The sequence below is a fragment of the Cavia porcellus genome, unplaced genomic scaffold, assembly GCF_034190915.1.
Source record: "Cavia porcellus strain 051 isolate PalLab524CR breed Dunkin Hartley unplaced genomic scaffold, mCavPor4.1 scaffold_23, whole genome shotgun sequence".
In the NCBI taxonomy this organism is placed as follows: domain Eukaryota; kingdom Metazoa; phylum Chordata; class Mammalia; order Rodentia; family Caviidae; genus Cavia; species Cavia porcellus.
This window is the reverse complement of record NW_026947506.1, coordinates 6,698,317-6,725,745: the sequence shown is the minus strand read 5'-3', so window position 1 is coordinate 6,725,745 and position 27,429 is coordinate 6,698,317. Positions and strand designations below refer to the sequence as shown.

Genomic DNA, 27,429 nt, shown 5'->3' with positions numbered 1-27,429 from the left:
AGCCAATCAACCAGACTATTAGCACCTTTCTGAACTCCCCAAGCTGCTACATTAAAACTAAAATCTCTATTATATGAGCCTATATCAAAATTTTCAGCCTGTTCCAGTTTTCTATTTCTTCCACCATCCTCCCACACTCTTTTATTTTAAAGAGAATAAAATAACAGAGAACAGAACAAAGCAAATTAGAACCGAACAATGCAAGCAGCACAGCACTTCACAACAAGACAACTGGATATTAACAGTAGCTAACATAATGTCTCTTTTCTTTGAAATAGTTGAGCATACCTTCACATACAATAGTGTCAAACATAGCAAAATAGTATAAAAACATTCAAGAGAATGAAAGCATTACAAGACTTCAAAACCAAATAACAGGAAATGAACAATAGCTACTATAATATCTCATTTCCTTAAAAATTTATTTATATCATCACACATAATAAAATCTAATAAGACACAACAGGATAGAACCAATCAAAACAGAAGAACAAAAGCACGATAGGACTTCAAAGCGGGATGACAGTAAATCAGCAATGGCTGTCATAATGTCTTGTTTTCCTCAAAATAGCCATTCATACCGTCACACATAATAAAATCAAACAAAGCAGAATAAAATCCATCAAACCAATGAAAGAAATCACTGTAAGATTTCAAAGCAATATAATGTGAAACTATGATTACCATAATATCTTACACTAGGGAGACTGTCTGGTATTTACACATGTAAGTCTGATTTATTTCACTTATGAGTATGATCTCAAGTTGCATCCATTTACTTATAAATATCTCAATGTGATCATTCTTTATAGCTGAATAGTACTTCGTTGTATAAAAATACCACATCTTTTTATCCACTCTTCAGGTGATGGACACTTAGGTTGTTTCCAAGGTTTGCTATTACAAATTGTGCTGCTATAAACATGGGTGCATATATATCACTGACTTATGATGTTTTCAGGTTTTTCTGGGAATATGCTCAGAAGTAGAATAGCTGGGTCAAATGAGACTTCCAATGCCAGCTTTCTGAGAAATCTCCAGACTGACCTCCACAGTGGTTGCCCCAGTCTACACTCCCGCCACAGTGTAGGAGAGTTCCTTTTTCCCCACAGCCTCTCCAGCATTTGTTGTTGGTGGTTTTCTTGATCCTGGCCATTCTTTCAGGAGTGAGATGGAATCCCAGTGTGGTTTTAATTTGCATTTCTCTAATGGCTAATGATAATGAACATTTTTTCATGTATTTATTTGTCATTTGTATTTCTTCATCTGAGAAGTGCATATTCATCTCAGATGCCCATTTTTGGATTGGGTCTTTGAATTTTGGGGGTATGATTTTTTTTTAATTCTTTCTGTGTTCTAGACAGAAGTCCTTTGTCTGAGGGACAGTTCACAAAGATTTTTTCCCAATTTGTGGGTTTTCTTTTGACTATGCTGGAGATTTCTTTTGACATGCAGAAACTTTGTAATAAGATGTGATCCCAGTTATTGATTCTGTGAAGCATTTCCCATGCGGTTCATGAATTCTCTACCTACCTCCATGTCTTCAAGATTTCTACCTACTTTGTCTTCCAACAGAGTTAGTGTTTCTGTTTCAATATTTAGATCTTTGACCCATTTAGACTTTAGTTTAGTACATGATGATAGGCATGAATCCTCTCACACTCTTCAAATCCATTTCTGAGGCTGTTCCTCAGACCTCTGTAATAACTGGAAAAGCCAAGAAGCTCTTTGGGACTGTATTATACCCCCACATGACTCACACTGTTTATCTCACTTTTAGGGGCTTTCTATGACTTGAGGCTGGTTCTGGGTCTATAAGCAAAAGCCACTTCTTTATTAAATGACCAGAGAAGCTCATTTCTATTTTCACAGGCAACACAGGAGATCACTAAGGTCTCTCCATACCCATTTCAGTGGTGGCTGCGCTAGTTTGTGTTCCCGCCAGCAAAGGGAAGTGAGGAAAGCCACACCGTGGACCTCACAGCAGCGCCACTGTGCAGGGTAGAGTGGGACCAGGGCACCCTGCTGACTAAGCAGTGATCCTGGGTTTGGTGGGCAGAGGGCCCAGCACAGCCTGGCTGATGGGAGAGGAGTTTAAAGCCAACCTGAAGATTTGGTTGCCACAGCAAAACACCTCATGTTAATTTATAAAAATGGGGCAGTAAGTACACCTTCCCTGGTGGTTCCCTGTGCCCGACCAGGTTCGCCACATGGGGCTGCTGCCCCATCCCACCAGCACTGTCGCACAGCTGGTCCTCATTCTCAGAGACAGGCAGTGAGGATGGGGTTGACTAGATGCTGCGGGTGGACAGCCCAGCCTCACTCCCAGCCCTGCTGAGGGGAGAAGCCTGCTCCACCAAGCTCCTAGAGAGCTGGAGGTCTAACACTTCCTTAGTTTGCAGACCAAGGGAGAGGTGGGCTCCGCCCTGTCCTCTCCTTGTCTGTGCTGTCTTGAACTCACAGCATCCACAGGAACCAGAGAACTTGACTGAGGGCAGGGGTGGAGTGGAAGGTGGTGTCAGCGGGGTTAAAGGGCTCCTTACCAACCATCATGGTGCCAGACCTGAATCTGCAAATGATGTCGTTCAGGCTCTTTGCATTATGGAAGCCGTAGCCTTTCAGAAGTATTTGCTTGTTTTCTACAAAGACAATGTTTAAGGTGTGAGGGAGGAGCTGGGTGCTACCTTCACTCTGAGCCCAGCACTCACAGCAGCTGCCTCCAGGGCAACTCCAAGGAGCCATTCCTTCTAGGTGGCAACTGTGTCTCAACAGAGTCCCCCAGGCCAAACCCACATCTGACGTCATCAAACTTCCCTGTGGATGTAGCTGGGCCAGCCTGGCACATGCGAGAACCCTCCTCCCACCACCCCTGGCCAACGAGTTCACTGAAGGCACCCAGCTTCCAGAGACCAACTCAGCCACAAGCTCTTCATCCAGAATTCCATGAGTCCCACTGAGTCCTAGGAGTAGGGTCCTGACCCAGGTCTTCTGGCTCTATATCCCAACTCCTTAACCTGACAGCAGCTTCCTGGCCCAGGTCTGGATTGGCCCCAGGTCAGCTGGCCCAGGACTTTGATCAACAGCAGCCTCTGCCTCGGCCCACTTGATGCCAGCCTGAGGACCTGGCCCATTCTATGTCTCCTGGGGCCCAGGCTCCTGCCTTGGCTTCCCCTCAAGTCCCTGTCACTGTGTGAGGCAGCTCTGCACAGAACACCCAGTGGTGTGGCAGGTCAGCAGCGGAGCTGGTGTCGGGAGGCACCTGTCACCTCAGCTCTGCAGCTGGGAGGAAGCAGTGACAGCTGCTGTCCTCACCTGGACTTGTCTGGCTGCCCAGACATAAAGGCCTGTGTGTCGGGGACACATCAGGGACATGCACAAGCTGATTGGGCTGCACCGCGGTCTGCTTCACACCAGAAGCAGGAGACACCCCAGGGGAGGGTCCCCAACTGCCTGCACCCCAGCCTTTCCCTTAGACCACAATTAGGGTCCTCGGTACACTGAGGCAGGGACCTGGGCTGGACTGAGGGTATCCTTGTGACTTCCAGCCTTGGGGACAGGCAATGACATTTCCCCACTCAAGTGAGGTGTGCCCTGGTTGTCACTGTGCACACTTTTGTCGTTGTGGTTGTGTCCTCTTTGCCTGATCCCGGGGCGGATGGCGAAGCATGTGCCATGATGGCCTTGTGGATGAACGAGCTCCACAGGTATTTTAAATCCCAAATCAGCTTGTCCACTCTGGAGTGAGCCTGAGTTACCCTTGATGTCCTCGGTCAGCTCCCTTCTCTGAACAATGCAAGACGAAATGCTCCAATTCGAGCACCAATATCTACTTATACCTCCTCAAACCATACCGAATCTCCACATAAACACAAGGACAAGGCCATGCATCTGCCTAACATGATACAATTATCCTGTAAACAACTAAAAACATCAACAGTGCTCGCGTTGCTCAAAAGCCAAGGTAAAAAGTGCTCTGGGACTCAAGGGAATTACTGAACTCCTGTAGGAACTAGAAATAAGTCCCTCACTCCTAAGGGACAATGACACTGAATAAATATTTCCATTCCCAGGAGGAAGAACGGAGAGAATAGCCAGACCACAGTATGCGGCAAAAACCCCAATGTGAAAATCAAGTACGGAGTCCCCTGTCCAGTAGCAGGGTCACACAGTGACCTGATGTGAGTTCCACAAGAAGTTGACAGCTCCGTCCCTGTGGCCTTTCTGCCTGTGGTTCACGCAGCCTCTCTCTTGGGCTGACTGTGTGTACCGCCTGTGGCTCTCCTTGGAAGACATTACATGTTCCTGACATCTCTGGTCTCCTGGGGTCTCCACTGCAGTGTCAGCAGCACACCCACAACTCTATCACTCTGTCAGGGTCTCTGGGACTTCACGACCTGTCACACTCTGCCTGGCCTCCAGGCCTTCCTTTGAAATCTGAGTGGAAATCACTCTGACCCCATTCTTGCATTTTGCCTGCCTGCAAAACCAGCATCTTATAGCTAATGCCAACGCCTGCTGACAGCTTAAGCAGGCATCCCGTCCACTTGCACCGTGGCCATAACAGCCTCTACATGCCTGGGTAACCAAGCATGATGAACCGAATCCTACAGAACAAATTTCACAGGAGGCCCAGCAGCTTGTCTCTCAAATGCAAGGACTAGGCACTGTTTGAAGAATGAGTTCTTGCTGAATCCTGATATGCCCTCAAGGCTTTTTTCTTCTTGTCCTAGAGCAAAGTAATGGTGATAATTTCTTTGTAATGGTGATAATTTCTTCAGCAACCTCACCTCCTTTGACTCCACATTTTGTTAGGGGTTCCTTGAGAATCTTTAAGATACTGTATTGTTTTCCAACTTTACAATGAAATTTTTATTATGGGATAAAATGACAGTAATTACGTACACACACACACATACACACAGGCGACCATTCTCTCTATTTGCCTCCCAGTGAATGTACATTATACATATACAAGGCAGAATCATCCAGATTGCAAACTCATGACTTATTCCATTACATACACAAGCCACACAATTTCAAATACACACGCAGCATACCCACAATCCGCACACTGCACATGCTCTTGTGCCCTTACCATATATAAATACATCTCATATTTCCTGAAGACACCCACAACACAGAACATGTATCACATTCTTTTCACACATACTACCCTAAAAACACAACATATACCCCCTAAGACCCATACACACCCATAGACACTGTAATGGTTGACACACTGTCAACTTGAGAAGTTTAGAAAGTTAAATGACTCTGCAAAGAACCAGGATCCTCACTTTGTAAACATCCTCATCTCGGGGAAGAAGAGGGCTTGCAGATGATGTGAGTGTTACACCTGCCCTAAGTAGTGGTAGCCTGTTTACAATATAAGAGAAGAAAAGAATCTTGTTTATCCCCTTTTGATCTTGTTGCTTTGCTATTTTCTGGTGCCTTGAACTGTTGCTCTGAGTGCCATGCCACTCTGCCTTGGATCTACCTGATTATGGACTGAAGCTTCCACAAACTGTAAGTTAAACAAACATTTCCTCCTGTCACTTTGAGTGCCAGGTATTCTGTCCCATCAATTAAAGAAAACTAACTACTACGGAATTTGTTACCAGAGACCTGGGGTCGGTCATTGCTTTAACTCTATCTGACCATGATTAAACTGGCAGAAGAAATTTCAAGGCAGTCAAATGTTGAGATGGCAGCATGGATATTGTTGGGAGCTTTCAGAAAGATATATGTTGTGAATCAAGAGTAAAGAGCCCAGCAGGATGATTTAAAATGTTGTGAATTTGGTCAGCAAGAAAGCTTCAGTAAAGCTGTGCACTACAAAGATAGAGCCAAAGAGCTCTCAATTACTAAGAAGGAATATAAAACTATAAAAGGTGACCTGAGAGCATCACAAGAAACAGCAAATCTGCACCCTCTGCAGCCTCAAAACTGCAAAATTGACTTTCCTTTGAGGAGAAAGCTGCAGAGCACCATGCTCCAGAATGGTGGTGGCACAGAAAATTTGTTCCTCAAAATTGGATTCAGAGTGCTGAGCAATCCAGGCACTCAACCTCTACAGCCAAGAGAGAGGAAAACCTGGCTATTGCTCCAGCTGGCAGAAGACCATCATCCACGTGGTGCTGGTTTTAGCTGCGTGCAGAATGCAAAGGTTGTGGGATTAAGCCTTCCACCTGGATTCCAGAAGCCTGGGAGGGCAATGTGTGAAGCTGAGGGTGAATCCAAAGATGCAGTGGAGACTCCAGAAGTTTGGAAAATATAGATACATGTATCATCTAAAAAAAAGCTGCAAGGAGGAGCAAAGTGGGCCTAAGAGAGAAGCTATGGAAGCTACAACCACTTGATGGACCGCACAGGCAGAGCCACTCAAGCCCTGTGGACCTCATTATTTATCTCAGATTGTCTCAAATGGTACGCAGGGAACTACAGGACTTAATGTTTGTTATGATTTGTTTCTAGATGGCCCTCCAAGCCTCATGCAATCCTGGAGGCAGCTGAATCTAGCGTTCGTGATTGGTTCATTGTCTAGCACTGGGATTGGCAGTGTGAATGCTGCACCCATCCAGGGGTGGAGCTGGCATAGTGTAAGGTCGGGAAGGGGGTGTGCTTTGCTCTCTTTCCCCTGTTCACTCTTGCAGCTTGCAGTCACCATGAACAACTGCCCCTCAGCCACAACCACCCTGCCTTAGAGCCAGCTGAGGATGGATGGAAACCTCCAAAAGCTGCAAGAAATAAACTGTTTCTTCCTTCATGTTGGTCATCAGGTATTTTGTCTCAATAACAAGAGAAAAGAAACCAAGACAATGTTCGTATTGCTGGATTTTGGACTTGCTTTGGTCCCAATCTTATCTCTGTTTGTAACTTTTTGGAATCTAAATGTTTATCCTGTGCAGTTGAAAGTTGGAAGTGCTTAACTTTCTATTTGTACAGGGGCTTGCAGCTAAGAGTTTATCTTGCATCTTGAAAGAGACTTGAGACTTGCCCTTTTCAGCAATGTTGAAACAGTTAGGACTTTGGCAACTCTTGCAGATGGATTAAAATGCCTTTTACATAAAGGAATGTACCTAAGTTTGTGGAGACCCAGGGGCACAATGTTATGGTTATAATATAATAAAATGTTGATAGACTTAATACTGGTTTTTAAGGATTTTTAAGTCTGTTCAAGTTGTGAAATGATAGGAATAAACATGTCTTTGTACCTGGAAACTGGTTTAAAGAAATGTGTCTTATTGCCAAATTGACAAGGGGTGGACTGTAATAGCTGATACATTGCATCAACTAAATGAGCCTAGGTCCCCAGTTTTTAAACATCCTTATCCTGTGCAAGAGGAGGGCACAGAGATAGTGTGAGTGCTCCACCCACCCTAGAGGGTGGTAGCCTGCTTACAATATAAGGGAGGAGAAGAGGCTTGTGTGTCTCCTTTTCTTGTTTTTGCTGTCTTTTGGCTGCTTGCACAGTTGCCCGTGTGCCATGCCACCATGCCTTGGGGCCAGCTAATTACAGACTAAAACTTCTGCAAACTGTGAGTTAAATAAACCTTTCCTTTCTTACTTTTGGATGTTGGATATTTTGCCTCATCACTGAGAGAAAAGTGAGGCAGACACTGTACACCCACATCAGTGTACCATGCCCCATACTCCCTAAAGACATGCTTCAAACACACACATACACACACCGATCCATAGCACTTACATATTAGACCCCTACCACATACCATATACTCCCCAGGGTACTAACAACATACACAGAAACCAAAAACACCATGCATATTACACATGTACCACATGTAGCTCATACATCAAGATCAATATGTACCACACACAACAAACATAACATACTATATAAGATACAAACGTATGCACACAAGACACACAAATCATAGATCAAGTACTTACACCTCTGCCAGGGCACACAAAACACCAACACAGAACAAACATACCCCAATACTCACACCACACTTTACGCATCACCTATACCACTCACCCACAGACAACTCACAACACACTTGTGTTCGTAACTCCCTACACCCCAGCTCTCACCGAGGCACAAAGGAGAAGGCTTCAGAACCCTGAGTTCCAGACAGGCCTTTGTTCCAATCTGAGTCAGGAGAAAGAGCAAGAGCGTGAGTCTCGGACCCTGGAGAGACACCACTGCCCTGGCTCACTCCCTGCCCACTCACGCACCTCGTCAACTACAGGATGCAGGTCTAAGGCTGACCCTTTTACGTAGAATGCATTCTCTGGACTATCTGCAATTGCTTTCACCTATAAGAAAGAGGAGCACATTACAGTACAGTGGGTAGGGACTCAAGAATGCACCAGGGCACCAGAGTTGAGACACAGCACCTTGCCCTGGGGACCCAGGGAGAGTGGAGGACCAGGCACTCAAGAATGGATACTGGCAGCCCAGGCTCATGATACAGAAAGCACTGCCATCTGCCCTGTGGGGTGCTGTGTACTGAAACCTCTTGATCTTGCTTGTGTGTCCACCTGGTTTTCCTTTTTACCTATGTCTTCTTAAGTCCCAGGAAACCATATTGGAAACCTGTCCCCAGCAAGGCTACAGAGTGGACCTTAGTCACCTGGTCTTCGTCAGCTCGGTCGACACCGATGCAGTATACGTACGATCCCATTGTCCGAGCCCTGGCAGCCTAAGGAAGGGAACAGGGTGAGCCTAACCCATCAAAAGGCACGCAGTGGAACAGCGGAAACTAAGACAGACCCACTCACCTCCATCAAAGTCTGTTTAAGTGAGATCGGATCCAGTGGTCTACTCACCACAGTAATGATTAGGCTAGCTACCTTCTTGACTGCAACAGAAGAGGGACTGGTAAGCAAAGTACAGAAGTGACCAGCAGAAGGACCCAGGATCACCACAGTCTTTCACACCAGTACTGCCCACAGCAGACAGTCTGGGTTCTCCTCGAATTTCAGGTTCCTGGGACATGAGCCCAGACCCCAATAACCACCTCACAGAGATCCCAGAATGATAAGAGGACCTCACCCAGACCCATTTTACAGATGAGAAGACTGGTGTTCAGGGTCCTTCCTACTGAATGCCTAAACCCTCACTGAGCCCCCAGAACTTACACCTTCCACCCTAAAGGAAGCCCAGCCACACACCCACAAAACCCAGCCCACTTGCAGAAGAGCTCTGGGAGGAGGATGGCTTTCGTGCCTGCTGCAGGCACAGTGTAAGGTGTCCTGTTCAGGACAGTGCCCCAGTTGCTGGACAGAGGACCCCATTCCTCTTCCAGTGCCATCTATATCCACTCCTGCCCAGTGCTGCCAGCCCACAGTGCAGTGGGATGTCTGTCCTGGGCCACGCAGCTGTTTGAATGGTCTGAGATGCAGGGCCAGGAGCAGAGGATCAACAAAAGATGGGAACAGAGAAAGAGAAGACGGTCTGTGCCCTGGACAGCGCATGCTCCTCACGCTGGTCCTCGGGCTGCTCAGGCCCCGGACTTTCTCCTTCTGCATACAGAGCCCAGTGCAGGTCCAGCAGCCTAGAGTGACCAAGCCTCCTGGGTGGACCCACAGAGCCTCCTGTCCTGTGAGAGCCATGCTGAGGCAGGCACTGTGTCCATGCCCAGGATTGAGATGGGACTGGGAGGCACTGGGCTCCCACAGCTGGCGTGGGGAGCCGTAGGGTCTGCTCGCAGAGCTCCCCAGGGTGCGGCCGGCTCCCTGCAGCCTCCCTGAGGAGGAAGGCAGGTGTTTACCTCCGAAGTTGTTTCTTGCGATCTGAGAATTTGCCTACGAGGAAGGGGAGACACACAGAGGAGAGGAGTGAGGCAGTGCAGTGAAACTCAACTATGAGCTAGCACTGAGGGGCGGCTGTGGGTGTCCACACCTGCTTGATTCCTTCCTGCAAGTACATTTCTCCTTTCACACGAGTCCGTTGAACTCGGCGAAGTTCATCAAAGATCCGAAATCTGAATAAAATTGAAAAACAGTTGAAGGTGAGGAAGAGTGCCAGGCAAATCATCTGATTGTGATGTCTGAGGAAACGTCACCCCCAGAGAGGTCTGCAGTATCCACTGATGTCAGACAGTGTATAGCTTCCGACTCGGAAGACTTGCCGGATACCAGGACACACCTTGAGTTCAGCAGCTGGGGGAAGCACAGAAAGGAGAAAGCTAGAGTAAGCAGTGAAGCCAAGTTGTCATGGTTTATGTCTGTGGCCCCCAGGCCTCATGAGTTTGCATTGTGTATTTGTGATTGGTTCATTGGCTAGTGCTTGGATTGATGGTGTCAGTGCTCCACCCATAAAGGGGTGGAGCCAGAATGTGATGTAATGGCAGGAAGAAGGTGTGTCTTGCTTTTTGCTGGTTCTGGCTTGCTGTTTGTAGCCGATATGAACTGCGGCCCAGTCTTGGAGCCAACTGAGTATGAACTGAAACCTCCAAAAACTGTAAGAAACAAACCTTTCCTTTCCCAACTTGGGCTTCAGGTATTTTGTGTCAGCAACGAGTAAAAAGTAACTAAGACACAAGTTTAACCTTGTGTGAACGCCCTTGTGTTACTGTTCACAGCATGGTGGAGCCATGCATTTTCCCAGCCAGGATGCAGCTGAGAATCTGTGATAGTAATAACAAGCAGACCCCAGTCACTAGGGAGAGCCCAGCCAATTCCAGAGAATGAGTCACCCATGCAATGCACAAAACTTTCCAGAAAAGAAAACCGGAGTGGGGCTGTCCATGGACAATTCATCCCAGACACCACTGACCCCAGCCCCAGGGATCTCCATGGTTTCCAGGACACAGCCTGGAATCTAACAGCAAAGAGAGCCCTCGACCATGACCATGAGTGGGGAGCCCAGCCCGGGCCCAGAGACCCGGTTACCCTGCTCAATGCAAAAAGGAAAGACAGAGGGACAAGTACTGCTTAGCTCTCAGGCCGGACACCGCTGCCCACACTGCAGGCAGAGCCTCTTGATTCCTGCTCTCTGGATCGGATCTGGGCACTGACAGATACCAAAAAGTACAGTCAGAGGTGTGAGGTGCTGTACACTAGCAAAAAGAGCTTCGTTATGTTTGTGTTATGCCTAAGTTATATGACCAAAGTACCTGTAACACTGCAGTACTGTTCTGTACCTGTTTTTTTCTTTCAGGGTGACTTAATTGATATGTTAATCAATGCTCCCCTCTGTAAAGAATTGTAAATCCTTGGGAACCGGACCTAATTGATATGTTAACCATTTCTGCCCTCTACAAATAACAGATGTTGTCTAAAATTGAGTGCTAAAATAAGTTGACAAAGGATTGTTAATTCCTGCTAGACTTCTCTGTCCTCTACTAAGGGAAACAAAGGTATTCCTCATTCCTTAGCAGATTTCCTGATCCACGCCCATAACCCCTTACTTTGTAAACTGTGCTTTCTACAAAAGGTGGGCAAAGTTTTGAGGGAGACACGCAGCTTTTGCAAACTCCAAGTGCACTGTGTTGCTGGACCCAGGATGAAATAAATCAGTGCTGCTTTAAAAAAAAAAAAAAAAAAAACATGTGTTGCCCCATTTTTGGACTCGAGGTTGGGGGCTCTGGGGGGCTCATTTGTGGATTACAAGATGAGGCAATTAGGACCTGGGCTCCAGAGTGGAGAAACAGCCTGCCCCTGACTGAGGAATCGTCATTTCTTTTCGGGTCCTGCAGGAAACCAGAGAGCTAAGCAAGCAGAGAGAAAGGAGCCAGGGGCTCAGGGACGGTGTGAGGAGAACATGAAGGAGAATCTGCGAGAGCCTGGATAGCAGAGGTCCTGGGCTGGAATTCAGCAGAGGAAGCAGAGTAAATGCCCCACCACGGGGACTGAGAAAATGAGCTGTTCCAAAACACAGGGGGCTAGAGACAGGGGGTCTGGGCTTGGCGGAGCTTGGCTCTCCAACCTCGCCCACAGCCAGCGCGTGAGGTGGACATGGCCACCTGTTTGCCCTCTCAGGTTCCTTCCCTTCCAAGGTGTAGGTGTGGGACTCACACAGCTGTGCAGGGGTACAGGTTCCTGGGTAATTCACAGTGATCTACGCTCACCCAGCAAAGTCTCCCTTCCCAACGGTCACTTCCTGAGTCTTCCCATACTGGGTTTTGCAGGCGAGGACGTGTGATAAGCCTCTCAGACTCTCCACCTACTGATTTCTCTTCTCTCCCTTCTCTCTGCCCCTTATAGAACTTCTCAAGCTCCTCTCCCTCCCGCTCCTGTTCAGGCACAAAATAACGCCATCAAACCCCATTTTTCCTTCCTCTGTTTTGTTTTCCTGCTGTGTCACCTCATTTCGTTTTGTTTCCCCCTCTTCCTCTCCTGATCTCTTCCTACTCTTTATCACTACTATGCTTTACCTCCCCGGGTTATTCAAAGAGTTGAAAACTTTTTAAACAAGTTTAAATTAAGTGTGGATACAGAACTGGATCTATGGGTGGTGTGATCGCTGGCAATTGTTCTTCCCTCACAGAACAATGATGGGAAACCAGCACTTTAAATAGAGAGCGGAGATGTCCCCACACTGAGACTAGTCAGTCTAGGAGCAGCTCACAGGCAGGGACGCGCTTACTACACAGATGCCTAGTGCAGGGCAGAGCTTTCTATCTCAGCTCATATAGCATTCAACACAAAAACACGAGACTCGTGAAAAAACAAGGCAATGAGGCGCCTCCAAACTTCATAACACCCCAAAATCTCACGGGTCATAATCTCACAAGTAGGAGAACTTCCTGACAAAGAACTCAAAAAAATGATGCCTGAAGTGGTTGAAGAAATCAATGATGAGACAAAGAAGCAGAAGAATGACTTACTAAGATGTTCAATGAGCTTAAAGAAGACGTAAATAAGCAGCTAAATAGTTCAATTAATAAAATGAGGGATGAACTTAAAACTCACGAAGCAGCTGAATGACGGACGCACGGAAGTCGACGCAGGACATGAATGACCACATTAGTAAACAGTTAGAGAGTATGAAAAGGAATCAAGTGAAATGCCAGAAATGAAAACCAGTGGAAAGTGTGGGCAGCAGGCAGGATCTGTCGGAAGACAGAGTATCAGGACTTGAAGCCAAAGGTGCGGGAGACCCAAGAGCAGCAGCAGGTGACGCAGGGGCTCCCAGATAGCTCCACGAGAACAAACCCAAACCCGAGGACCGTAGGAAGCAAGGAAGTGGCAGAGACAGAACCCAACAGTATGAAAAGCGGACCACTGAAATCATTGCAGAAAATTCTCTAAATCCGGGCATGAACACAACAGTAAGTGAGGCGTTCATAACCTCAGAAATCTTAATTAAAATCCCAGAAAAACAGAGCAAGAGAGAACACTAACAGGTGTCAGAGAAAAATGCCAAATAACCTATCAGAATGATAGTACAAACAAAAGACAGAAAGTGGAGGCGGCGGGAGAGAGGGGTGATTATAACCCAGCATGGACAAAGTATCTGAAAGTTATCTTGGTTTAGTGTAATTGTCCTGTGTGTCTTGTATGTTTTTTTTACCTGAGTGTCTGTCTGCTAATCTGTATGTATGATAATTGATTTTATAAAGACTTATTAAAAATAAATGAATCTAGGGGCTGGGGATTTAGCTCAGCGGCATAAGCACCTGCCTTGCAAGCAGGCAGTCGTGAGTTCGATCCCCGGTACCGATAAAAAGGAAAAAGGCAAAAAAAAAAAAAAAAAAAAAAAAAAATACATATATATATATAAATGCAGTGACAGAGATTAGTACACACCTTTGGGTAACAACCCCCGTGGAAGTGGTCGTAACATTCCAACCAATGGACACAGCCTGCCAGGCCTTGTACCAAAGGCCTGTAATCCCTGCACTTGGGAGGCAGAGACAGGAGGATCACTGCCAGTTCAAGATCAGCCCATGTACATAGTGAGCAGGCTGAACTATTCGGTGAGACGCTGTGTCAAAACACCACACACACACGCTCACACACACTTCTGACCAACTTAGCTTCTAACCAAAGTTAATCACAAAAGACAAAGACGTCCCTACCTGTTGGTAAAGGGAAGAATTGCCAGCAAAAAATAGTTACTTTAAAATATATATCAGCACACCTGATTTTGTAAAACAAAAAATCAGACAACCACTTGACCTAAAAAGACAGCTATCACTACAATCGTAAGTAGAGAATTTCAATAGTCCACACTCACAAGTAGGTCAACGTGACAAAACAATCAGCAGTGAACTACCAGAAATGAATTCACCCTAGGACAAATAGACTTAACACATAGCTATAGAGTGTTTCACCCAACAATAACAGAATTCATATTTTTCTCAACCTCCCACTGTAAATTTTTCAAAATACACTATATTTTAGGCCACACCTCGTGTCTCAATCAATACAAAATAGTTGAAATAATCTCTTGCATCTATCAGAGCATCATGGATCGAAGCTGGAAATCAGTATCAAAACAAACCACAGAAAATATACAAACATAAGAAGACTAAGTAATGCATTCTTGAATGATCATAGAAGGTATCAGGTGAGAAATTATGAATGCCTAGAATCAAATGAAATGCTTACAAAATACAAAAGGACAGTGAAAGCAGGTCTCAGAAGCTTACGGCTGTTGAGTGCCACACTTAAAAACCCTAATGTCAATAAATAAATACGTAAATGACCTAAAGGCGCATCTCAAGAACAATCCACATTGAAATTTGGAGAAGGAAAGAAACTACAAAGATCAAAATGAAAATCAATGAAATTCTGATTTTGAAAACATATAAAAAGGATCAATGAATCAAATGTTGGTTTGTCAACAGAATAAGACTAGTAAACTCTTAGCCAAAGAAGATCCACATCAATGCAATTAGAAATGCGAATCATAAAATTATACAGAAATCACGGAAATCCAAAGGATTATAAGAAATCAGGAATCAACAAGTGAGATTATGTTCATTTGAAATATTCTTTCATAGCACAGGAAACAATCAACAGAACGAAGAGGCAATTGACAAAATGGAAAGACATTTTTCCAGCTATTCTTCTGATAGTGGACTCATATCTAGAATATATAAAGTCAATAAACAGACCACTAAAAATGAATGGCCAATCAGAAAATGGACAGGTGGAAAGACACTTCTCAAAGGAAGTACCAATGGCCATGAGTCCATGAAAAACACTTCAGTGTTTTTAGTTATAAGCGAAACTTTTAAAAGATCTCTGGGATCTATCTTACCCCGGTTAGGGCGGCCATCATCAAAACTGCAGGGAACATGAACCCCAAAGTTCATGAAGATGAGGAGAAAAAAAAAAACCCTTGTACTCTGCTGGTGGGAATGGACTCACTGTGGAAATCAATATGGAGATTCCTTTAAAAACTAAAAATAGAAATTCCACCTGCCCCAGCTATTCTCTACTCCATAGAATCCTAAGTGAGTTAAAGTCATCATACCATAGTGATACAGGCACACCCGTGTTTACACTAGTGCGGTGCACAATCCCTAAACCACAGAAACAGGTGGCCAGCAACAGATGCACAAAGCGAAGATCACACACACACACACACACCACACACTGGCGTTGTTTCGGCCATAAAAATGAAGGAATGCGTGTCATTTGTAGGAAAACGGATGGATCTTAGACCGTAAAGCTAAGGGAAATAAGACAGAAACAGAGCGTTAGGTACCGCCCAGCTTCCCTTATGATAAACCCAAAATATGAATAAATGCATGAGTGAAAAAGCAGAGACAAAAAGCGGGAGGCAGAGTTCCCGAGCTGGACTAGCTGACCAGGAAAGAAGGGTGCACAGTGCACAGTGCGACCTGGTCAGGAACAGGTTCTGGGAGGCGAGAGGAACCCCGAAAACACAAAGGCCAAGCAAACTGTCTTCGCTAAGAAGGGTGCAAATCCCCCAGAAACGCACTCATCAGTTCTGCCTGGCACACAGACAGCCACGCAGCAGACGGCTGAGGACACATTTTCCACATTCCAAATCGGGCAAGCTACAGAGCAGTCAAGTAGCAAGCTATGACTCAATGTTCAAATTCCCCGCTGCAAATGGAACAGTTCATTATCACAAACATAGGCCACACAGACCGGAGGATTCCGGGCAAGCAGCCTGGTACTGTTCCATGTACTGGTTCCCCGACAGGAAGTTTATGTCCTCCTCTGTCCCCAGCCTGACAGGCCCTCTGCAGGTGGGAGGCTGATGGCAGCCCCATGGGAAAATCTGCTGTTTTCTGAGCTTGCACTGTCTCAAACAACACTTTCCTGGGGTCCCCACCATAGGCCCTGTGGGAAATTCCTGGTGAGGAGGGGACCCAAGGCCGTACAGTTTGAGAACAGGGCCCCAGGAGGACTCACATGCTGACCAGAAGCCGAGGATGCCCTGGCTGAGGCTCTGTCCTCCAGCAGGAAAGGCCTGGTCCCTCAAGTCATCAGCTCAGCCTGCCCTGCGCTGTCCCCACAGCACGGTCTGACCTGCCCCCACTGTGGCCACCAAGGGAAGGAGCTGGGCTGCTTCCTGAGCAGCACAAGTCAAGGACCTCAGAGCTCCTGACACAGAAAGCCTGAGGAGGGGACGTGGCCTCAGGCTGCTGAGGCGGCCAAGCCCTGTGCCCAGGCTGCTGGAACAGGGCTGTCAGAGGCTGTTAGAGAGACAGGGCCGATTGGGGCAGGCAGCCCTGGCTGTGGCTCTGGTGGCAGCACCGGGGCATGAAGCGGAGCTGGGCTCAGGCTGATGGACTGTGACAGGCTGAGCCCACACAGAAAGGCTGCCCAGAGCAGGGACCCTAAGGGCAGCTTCCTCCTGGAGCAGAGACCCTGCCATGGAGCTATGAGTGCCCAAGATCTGCCCCTCCTGGCCCTGCTTGGGGGGAGAAGCCATGGGCAGCCCTTTCCGGAGAGGCCCAGCCCAGCTCCTGCCCTGTGCCCAGCTTAGCCCACCGCCCCAACACAGTCTCCAACCCCGTGTCCATACAGGTCTCTCCCGACCCCCAGCACAGCACACAGCAGCCCAGGCCTCCCCTGTGCCCATGGAGCCAGCCCCTCCCTGCTTCTCCTGCCAGCTCGACCCAGGGGTAACCTCTGCCCGGACCCAGGAGTCCCCAACCTCCCACCCTCCCACCCTCGGAGCTGGCCTGTTCTGCTTCACTGCGCCCTGGCTTCTCTCCAGACCCCCACAGCAGCTCCCCTCATTCCAGGACCCACCCAGTCCTAAAGCCCACCCCCTTGCCCCTTGCTGCTCCTTCTTACACAAAGCATCCAATGCTACCCTTCACCCAAGGCGGTCAGTGGCTGCCAGCACCCCTCTGGGTCTCTGGGCACAGTGGGCCACCTCCTCCTGAATGCTTGCTTCTCAGACCTTCCCTCTGGCACTCAGACCAGCCAGGATCAGGACACAGCTGAGAGCAGCCCTGCTTGTGGCCCAGTAGTGGCCTCCACCACCCTGCACTCCCTGTCCCTTGTCCCTGGACAGAGAGTGCGACCTGTCACCGCAGGCCCCACACAGACCAGGATGCCTGGGGGAGCCTCGTCTGCTCCACCAGCCCCCTGGACCCCACAGGTCCCCCCAGGCAGCACAGGAAGGAACTCAGGTCTGGTGGACATGGGGCAGAGATGGGGACTTCTGGATGACAGGCTCTGTGGGTCCCAGAGCAGCCAGGGTGCGAGGGGCCAGGCAACAGGCCAGAGGTCAGCCTGGGTCCCTTGGAGTCCCGACCAGCCCACCCCCTGCACTGATGGCATCCCACGGAGCTAGCTGTGGAGCCCTCCCACAGCGCCCTGTGACCGGGCCCCAGCCCCCTGGGGTCACAGCTGCGCCTACCTGTCTGAGGTGAGCTTCATTTTGACGGTTGCCGTGGAGGAGTACATGATGAAGGACATGCGCGTATTGCCGCTGGGAGAAAACAGGGTGGTGAGAAGCACTCAACCCAGGATGCAGGGGCCCTGCGCCCACCCCTCCGTGCCTGTGGCCCTTTCAGAAGTGGGCTCAGACCTCAGTGAGGGATGCTGCAGCCAGGGAGGGTGCAGAGGGAGTCAGGGAGGCCTGAGAGATTTGGGATGCCTCTGCTCCAGCACCCCGACACACATAGACTCCAATGCCTGTACGCAAATACACACACACATGCTGACCACGGAGACAGACCTTGCACGCTCCTCACGGGGCCTCCCTCCACCTGGCCCGCCTCCTACGGTCCCCTTCTTTCTGTCCTCGCTCTTTCCCCTTCTCCCCCATTTCCTCCTCCCTCCCTCAATCCAGCTCAGGAAACCCCTCCCCTCTGGGCGCCATTCACACCTCCCCTTCCTGTCGCTGACCACTGACCACTGACCACTGACCACCCTCCATTCAGGACCTCTTGGCTGCCCGTGGTCAATGGGCTGCAGCCTCCCTGGCTGAGCTGCCCGCTGCTCCCCCTCTGGCTCCCGGCTCCGTTCACCCACAGCTGCCAGGGTTTTCCTCCTGGAGCACAGCCCTGACCACGTGGCTCCTGCCCAGGAACCTTCCAGGGCTGCCTGTGGCCCACAGGACAGGGCTCCACCCATCCCCCCTCCTGGCACAGTGAAGCCTGAGGCCTTGGTCCCAGCAACCTGTGAGGATTTGTCTCCTGCCCTCTTCTGAGTTTCCCTCATTCCCTGGCCTGAACACGCCACCCCACCCCGTCGAGCTCACCCTGAGGGGTGCTGTGACCCCAACTCCTCTCCATCCTTCAAGGTCAAGTTCAGTCCCCTCACCCTGGGAAGCTGCTTGGGATGCCCTCCCTCTAGGGGTCCTGGCCTCCCCTCCAGCCTCGCTGCACATTTGCTGTCCCTGTCCTCTGTCCCTGAGCACCCCGTGTCCAGGTGTGGGTTGCCAAGTTGCTCTGTCCTGACTTCCTCCCCAGCAGGGTGGGGGAGTCCTGGAGGGCAGGTGGGGTCCCTGCAGGTGCCCAGGCTCCCAGGCAGGGCAACCACATGCTGAGACCCAGGGGACAGTGCACTCGTCCCTTTTCCTCCCAGGCACACTGGGCTGTGTGCCCCACCCGAGGGACCCCACCCAGTCTAAGGGACATGCAGGGAGCCTGCAGAGTGAATAATTGTACTTTACGTATTTCTCCACCATGTCTTCCCAACACGACCACAGCATCGTCCAGTCTGACATGGTCTGTGATCTGAAAAGGAGGAGGTGGACTCAGGGCCTACGGTGTTTCCTTCAGGTGTGCCCAGCCTCCGCCTTGCCCGCCTCCTAAAGCTGCTTACCAGGCTGCTCCATACCCAACCCTGCCGGTCCCTGCAGGGGTGACTGTCAGGGCTCCAGTGAGCACAAGGTGACCACCCCAGTCATCTGCTGGGGTTGAGGAACCTCCCCTCACAAGGGACACATGGTGGCTGATCTGTGGCTGGCGACTGCCCATCTCAGGTGGGGGCTGAGTGGACAGGAAGTGGAGGACGAGAGCATGGTTGGAAAGGCCCCTGTGACCTCTGGTCCTGCCTGGGACCCGATTTGCCTTCTGTCTTTCTCAGCTGCCTGTGGGTGGATGGGAACTTGCACGACAGCCATCAAAAACCTTTAGTGCCACCACCAGGTGCAGAGGTGACCAGGTTTGGCCCGTGGTCCCCCTGGAGTGGAGGACCCTTTGCAGGCTGTGTCTGCCTCGCACCCTTCCTCATGGTCCCCACAGATACTTGCCAGTCCCCACATTTCTCAGCACCATGGAGGCACTTCCTATGGGAACCTGGGTCTCAGCAAGGGTGACCAGCACCACAGATTGTGTGACACCTTTGTCCCCAGTCTATAGTCCCAGCCTCTGCAAACCCAGGAGGACTTTTCCAGTAAGCAGTGCCAGGGGAAAAGGACAGGCCCACCACTGCTGCCCTGGTGCTAGCACAGCGGACACAGGGGCAGCTGCAGGCTCTTCCCGTCCACACTGCCCCATCCTGCTCCATTCTCTCCCACCCCATCCCTGGATGGACGGTGAGGGGCAGGAGGCCTCCGCCTGATGGAATTGCATATTTCTCAGCACGCACACCCATTTATTGGGTGGCGATGTCCAGCTGTGACTCTGAATGAGGAGCAAGAATAATCAGCAAACTTGAATCTGGTGCAACTTAAATGCTGAGTTTCAAAGAAATACAAAAACGAAAGGCGTGATCGAGGTAGGCTGGGCTTACAGAACGCCACCAAGTGGGCCCGTGTAGAAAGTGGAAGACGCCCAGAAGCAGATAACACAGAAAAATAGCAGCCACACATGCCCCAGGTTTCATGAACGACACTTGCTACAAAGCCATCCTCCGTGATGTGCAATGACCATATTGCAAAGAAACGCACACCAAGACACATTGTTAAGTGGGAACAGGGAGCGTCATCAGGGCAAGGCGGAAGGGGCTCCTCAGCTATAAGAAATCTCACTGGCTATGAACCAACCAGTTGCTTGGTCTCTATGGCGACGGCCTCTCCCCATTCAACCAAAGATAGACTGACAATATTTTTTAAATTGTATGTTCCAGCCAGGCACTTGGCAGGCTGAGACAGGAGCATTGCAGCAGGTTCCCCTCTATCCTCTGGCAACAGACTGGGATGGCTTGCCTCAGGGTCTCCCCAGGTCACTTTACTGCCATGCTCTGTCTGTCTCCATGGGAGGTGCTGCCCCAGACACTGCTGCCTTTCTGAAGAAGTGGCTGAGAAACTGGCCCTAACGTGGCAGAGAAAGGAGGACCTACATGTGTGTTTAACATTCCAATATCCACAACCCGCAGGGAGCTGTGATTAACACAGCTCCGCAGGTTTGGCCCTAGTTTTTTGCAGAGGTGAAGCAGCCTTCTCCCAATATGCTAGAGAAATGTAGCCCCGGCAACTGAAGTTGTCCCTGATGACCAGCTCACGCTCTGGGGCGATGTCTGCCATGAATTCAAATTATACCATAAAATTGAATTTGGACCAACCAGCAGGCCCTGAATTGGAAGGCTTGAGTTAGACCAATTTGGACTAATAGAGAAGCTTGAACTGGACCAATCAGAAGGATTTACACGAGTCACAGGCCTGGGGCTGTTAAATAAGCAGCACTGAACTCACTACTCAGGGTGGCTCAGGAAGGTTCCTTCTTAGACACTGCTGGCCCCTCTCTGACTGCAGCACAGACCCTGTTCCAATAAAGCCTTGCTTTCATGATTCTGTAAATCTATACATGACTTATCCTCTGGGTAGTAGAGGGTCCCAAAGTCCTGTAAGTCTGCCTGTGAGTGGTTGTGTTAAAAAAGAGATAAATACTTCAGTTAGATCCAAAGCGTTCCAGAGATGAAAAGCCAGTGAAGACCAGCTAACAGCAGAATTGATCAGAGTCAAACAGCTGTGTTCAACATTTAACAGGTGTCAGCTGGTGGTGGCAGAAATCAGGGACCGAGAGAGTCAGCAGATGGCAGCCAGCAATAGCCTGAGGTTGACCAGCAGTGGCAGAGGCCAGGGATGAGAGTGCTGATCAGCGGTATCCACATTGCATGGTGTCAGCAGTGGAGCCAGAGCCAGCAGCGGTGACACTCAGGGATGAGCGCCAGAAGCACTCAAAGCCCAGGGCCACTAGCAGAGGTGCACTTTGCTGATTCATGATTCCTCTCTCACTCGAGCAAATGAACCCTTAACTGGCTGGCGACAGTTTTAGGTGTTATACATGAAAAGATAAAAAAAAAATTTAAGATATGTAAAGGGTAACGATGAATGTGCATAATTTATATGCAAAAAACACATGTAAAATAATATAAGATTTTAAGCGTCTGCATTCTTTACTCTCCATAGGAATCCGGGAACAGGTATCCCACAAACAATGGGGAACAATTTTACATGATTTCATGCAAGGAGCTTAGAGAAAAAAATATTTGTTAACTACAAAGCAACATACTGCCCCAGTGTCTTTCCATAATGAGGGAGAAACTCAGACATTTGCAAGTAAAAAAAGTCTAAGATGTTCACTGCCACTGACCTTGCCTGCAGGAAAAGCTAAGTCCAGCCCAACTGCTCAGGTTGAAAGGGAAGACACCAGACAGTAACACAAAGCCACACGAACACAGAGTGATTTCTGCTAAAAAGTAAACAGGTGAGCAAGTCTAAAGACAGTGTTGCAGTCTCAGTTTATACTTCCCTTTGTAAGTTTCCTACAGCATTTGAGACATCAGTGTACAAAATAAACGTATGCCTACATTTTGGGACACAGTGATGTGAATATATAATTTGTGGCACTGACAACAGAGACGGGGAGAGAGAGCGGTTCAGAAGTAGTTTGTTATATGCAGTTGAAGGTAAGTTAGCTGCAATTCACATTAGATTGTTACAGTTTTTGGATGATACCTATAATCATAAAATAAATGCATATAAATCAATCTATAAACAGGAAAATGAGAAAAAGAAGCAAAATACATCGTTACAGAAAAATAAATCAAATAAAATTGAAGACATAAATGGAGAAAAGGCAGAGGAAAAAAGCTAGAAAATCTACAGTGGAAAAACATAAAATGTCATAGTTAAGGAGTTCCTTCTTCAGTGAGAAGTCAGTGCAAAAAAAAAACAAAGTTAAGGGGTTCTTTATCAGTAATAACTTTGAAAGTAAATTGACTAAACTATCACATTCCAAAACATAGATTGGGAGGGTCTGACACTGCTGGCCATTTGAGAAAAACAAAACAGCTTAGACTTTATCTTACTCTAGAAAGAATGGCCATCAGGAAATCAAATAAGTCACCATTGAGACCCTCCCTCAGGTAGCCAGCACAGGCCAGGAGAAGCAGCAGCCGGCTAACCCTCACGAGCCCACGGCCACTATCAGGTGCCTGTAGCCAGCGTGGGTCAGGAGAATCAGCTAAGCACTCTTTGGAGAAACCGTGTGTGTCTGGAGAGGCCCACCCCGTGCCCACCACCTCCCAGGGAACCTAGGAGAAGCCCGGGTGCCTGACCCTCCACCGTGAATGCGTAGCCAATGCAGGGGACACCTTGGACCCCTCAGCTGGCTAATCCAGTGAAAACCAGGGGCGTGTCATGATAAAGGAACAAGACACAGTCATTGGTCTCCAACCCACCCAGAAGTAGCCCAGGTGACGCAGACATGGAGCAGAATGGAGATCACACAAAATGGAAATTTCTGAGACGATAGCAATTGAGATAAAGGAATGACTTCATGAGGCTGTGAAAGAAATCAGATCAGAAATAATATATCTATCTGAAGAAGACATGGATTAAAAAATAGAGGAGCATAGGAAAATGAGGGGAGCCTTGATGAGCAACACAGGGAAGAACCGAGATGCATGAAACGGACTCAGAGAGCTAAGCAAGCAATTAACAGCTCCACCGAGACCTGGCAACCCACCTCAAAGAAACTGAAGACAGACTTTCAGATCCTGAAGACAGGATTGCAGCTAGTGATCACAAAAGGAAGGATCGCTTAAAAATAACAAGAAGCCAAGAAATAACAATTCAATGGCTGCAAGGCAACACAAAGAAAAATAATTTAAGGTTGATAAGTGTCAGCAAAAAAGCAGAGGTCAACACAAATGCCATAGAAAGGCTCTTTACAGAAGTCATAGCAGAAAGCTCCCCAAGGATGGAAACAGGACCTGACAGTCAGGTAAGTGAGGCATACAGAACTCCAAATAGCCATAACAACAAAATCTACACACAGACATGCAGTAATCAAGATCTCAGAAATTCAGAACAAGAACAGAATATTAAAAGCTGCTAGAGAAATCAAACAGATCACCTATAAAGGAAAACCCATAAGAATCATGACAGACTTCTCCACACAAACCATCAAGTCAAGAAGCACTCGGAGTGAAGTATTTCAAATCCTGAAAGAAAACAACTTCCAGCCCAGATTGATGAATCCTGCAAAACTCTCTCACAATTAATGGAGAAACAAGGTGCTTCCATGACAAAGAGGAACTGGGGGAGTTCATGACCACCAATCCACCAATCCCTACAAAAATACCGAAGGACGTTCTAGAGAGGTACAGATGGCAGTGATTCCAGAAGCAGCGACAGAGGGAGAGGGCAGCACAGGGCAGGCCACTGAGTGGAGGAGGGGAGGAGGACAGGCAAAGAGAGAGCAGAGACCGGCAGTGCGTAGCCACACCGTTCATGCAGCTGGCCTCAGTTCACCAATAAAGAGGCAGAGTGGGCCAAGGAACAAGGCCCACCCATATGCCGTATGCGAGAAACATTAACTCAAAAGGAAATTCATAGACTCAAAGTCAAAGGAGCGAAGACAATGCTCCATGTGACAGGGAACCTGCAAAAAAGCAAAGGTAGCTTGTCCATCAACCGCAGAATAGACAAGAGAGAGACAGTCCTTCTATACATGGGAAGCTACTCAGCTACACAGAAGGGTAATTTTGAGGTTCTTGTTGGTAAATGGATGCCACTGGGGATCCTGCTCATGGGTGAAGTGGATCAGACTCGTATGGATGCGTTCCACTGTGTCTCCTACAGTAGAACACTGAGGGCTTCCTGGGATCCGCGACAGGAAAATTACAAGGGGAGGAAAGTCCCCAAAGGGAAGGAGCTAGCCAGTGCTGATTTCCGGTTATCTTGTTGTGAAGCCCTGTACCACTTTCAGTGCTTTGTTTTGATGGACTGTATTCTGTTTTGCTTTGTTTGGTTTCATTATGTCTGATAGTTTAGGCGCCTACTTTGAAGATAACGAGAGACCTCACGGTCGCCATTGTTGATTTCCTATTATCTTGGTTTGAAGTCCTGCATTGTGTTCGCTGTCTTGTTTTGACTGGCTCTGTCCTGTTTCATTTTGTTTGGTTTTACTCTCTTTAAAATAAAAGGGAAATCAAATAGTGACAAATGTTGGTGAGGCTGTGAGGAAAAGGAGGCCTTCTACATTGTTGGTGGAGACGAAACCAGCCCGGAGAGGGAGGAAGGAAAGAAAACACAAGAAGCAAAAGAATAGAAGAAAAATGTAAACAAACTTTTGCAAATAAGGAGGGAGAGAAGAGTTGAAGGGAGGGGAGAGGAGTCAGAAGAAAGAAAAAGCAAGGTACAGACTCGCTGTGGTGAAAGTCAGCATTGCCTGCATCTAAAATGTACCACTAAGTTACAAAGTTTTATAAAAGAAGAAACAGATCATTGACTACCCCCAAAAGGGGAATCAATATAGAGATTTTTCAAGAACACTGAAACGATGAAACTAGAAAGTCCATTTGTCCCAGCTATTCCTTTCTTTCCCAAAGAGTTAAAGTCACCATATTACAGTGATGTATGCATGTTCACACTTACAGCAGCAGAATCCGTACAAGCTAAACTTTGGAAACGGCTTATATGACCACCAACAGATGAGTGACTAAAGAAAATGTGGTATTTATATACAATGGAGCACTACTCTGCCATCAAGAAGGATAACTTTGAGGCATTCCGAGGTTAGTGGATTTACCTTAGGACTATAATATTAAGTGACACCCATCAGACACACAAGCTTAACACAGCACGGTGTTTCTCTGATGTGAGAGATTCAAGACATAAAGAGCAAAACAAAAGATAGAAAATAAGAATAAAGGAAATTGTTTGCAAGTGGGGAGGGGATCAAGATTTGCAAGGATTGGGGAGGGATGGAAGAGTTAGCAGTTGAATAAAGACTTAAGTTATGTACGTGAACCACTCTCCACAATAAATGTAATCGCCATGCACTGCAAACACGTACCAATAGGAAATAAATAAAATTTTAAAAAAGCAAAAGGTTACCCAAGTGTGTACTGGTTATGAGAGACTTCATTCCTAAAGGCACAAATGGGAAAGACAGATACTCCATTCGGATAGAAAGTGGAGAGAATCTGGGTGATTAAATAATATTAAACTAATGTAATTTAGTTAAGAACAGACAGGAGGGACGAAGAAGAACATGAAATACAGATGAAGAGGTCGGGCCACCGACGTGATAAACCAGTATAGAAAAGCACCAAAACTCAGAAAAATGTATCACAGAATTGATGAAGAAGATAGCCTCAGTGACATCAGCAGCTGGAAACTTCGTATCCAACCTTCAGTCCTAGAGGGAAGCAGACAGAATGTGAGGAAACAGGAAATAAAAGACTTAAATATCAATATATTCCAGCTGCGCCTGATGGGCACGCAAAGCACGGTCCATCAGACACGGGCAGGAAACCCATTTTTCTCAAGTTTATATGCAACATTCTCAAGGAAAGATCACATGCAAGGACCCAAACAAACCGCATGTATTTAAACCATACTAAACACCTTTTCTAATTTGGAAGGAAACTAGAAATCAACAGTACACAGAAAACTGGAAAGTTAACACACATGTAAAAATTACACATTCAAACACATCTACACCCCCTTGTCTTGTGGTGGTACATGTATGACTTCCCCTCGGGTGACATGGGACGCTCCCACCGGATGAGAGAAGTGACCAGATGGGACAATCACACGTGTACCACAGGTGATGCAAATCACCCAGCTGCGAGATACACAAATTTCACACCGCATGAGCGCGTTAAGGAGTCACCACGTCCTGCCTGCCAAATGCATCACACAGGGGATCAAGTCTCTACCACACGGGCCTCTGAGAACGTTCAAGACCCGACTGCGGGTGTCTGTGGACTATGACTGAATATCCCCGCAAAGTCTCGTGTGTTCAGGGCTTTGGGGATGGGACAGAGCGTCAGGGTCTCAGCTCCCCGGTGGATGGACCATGGACAGCTCCTGCTGGGTGAGGAGGCGGGGCCTTGCTGGGCTTTGCCCTTTGGGGATGCAGGGCACACTGAGCCTGAGTTCTGGGCTCTCTCAGCACCCCGGCCTGCTTTCCTGCTGCCAGAGGCTCGCACCCTAAGCCACACAGGGCCAAGGCAAGAAGGCCACTCACGCATCCATAATGTAGTAGAGATCAAAGACACCATCGCAGTACTGTAGCACCTGCTCATCCACCTTGTTCCACAACTCGACATCGGATTTCTGGGAGTACTCAGAATTCAGGAAAGCCGAGTGCAAAGACTTCCAGTTGATGCTGGGGTTGAAGGAGCTCCCAGCTCTCGAGAGCAGTGCAAGGAGCAGCAGGAAGAGCAAAGAGCCCGGCGGACGGCGACAGCACTGCTCCATTCTCCTGGCTGTCCCATGTGCCCTCTGGCACTACTGACCCTGTCCGGAGCCCAGAGGCCTGCTGCTCGGCTGCCTCTGCTTTAATGCTCTCACCCGTGCCCCCTGCAATCTCCCAAGTCCCTGAGCTCAGCACAGGACCTGGGGACACGGCTGCTCTGAGTCCGCCACTACCTGCCCACCAGCCCTTTCCCCACCTCTGAGCAACACTCTGGGGTTATGATGGACAGAAAAGTTGGCATGGTGACTTTGTGACCTGCAGCTCTGCCCAGGGACTCGCATGTTGACAGCATCAAGTGGGAGGTCATAGGATCTGTGTGTCATGGTATGATATGCGGCCTTCCTGTCCCTCTCCCCAGCCCTCAGGAGCCTGCTAACCAACAAAGGGCAGCAGTGCTGGCTGAGATCAGGATGTC

At 48.1% G+C, this 27,429-nt stretch overlaps 1 protein-coding gene across 1 annotated transcript in view; it reads right to left on the bottom strand.

The window, feature by feature from the left end:
- The window catches only part of LOC134472307 (anthrax toxin receptor-like), a 38,532-nt gene extending 11,333 nt beyond the window's left edge, over nucleotides 1-27,199 (bottom strand). Inside the window, exons 1-10 of the mRNA XM_063233629.1 lie at nucleotides 26,784-27,199; nucleotides 19,023-19,091; nucleotides 17,768-17,839; nucleotides 9,869-9,950; nucleotides 9,738-9,771; nucleotides 8,746-8,825; nucleotides 8,598-8,666; nucleotides 8,200-8,280; nucleotides 8,056-8,113; nucleotides 2,544-2,639 (exon numbers count right to left, since the gene is read on the bottom strand). Of these exons, the coding sequence (XP_063089699.1) occupies nucleotides 2,544-2,639; nucleotides 8,056-8,113; nucleotides 8,200-8,280; nucleotides 8,598-8,666; nucleotides 8,746-8,825; nucleotides 9,738-9,771; nucleotides 9,869-9,950; nucleotides 17,768-17,839; nucleotides 19,023-19,091; nucleotides 26,784-27,016 (874 nt within the window). The 5' untranslated portion in view covers nucleotides 27,017-27,199. The remainder of the gene's footprint in view (nucleotides 1-2,543; nucleotides 2,640-8,055; nucleotides 8,114-8,199; nucleotides 8,281-8,597; nucleotides 8,667-8,745; nucleotides 8,826-9,737; nucleotides 9,772-9,868; nucleotides 9,951-17,767; nucleotides 17,840-19,022; nucleotides 19,092-26,783) is intronic.
- Nucleotides 27,200-27,429: the final 230 nt, after the last annotated feature.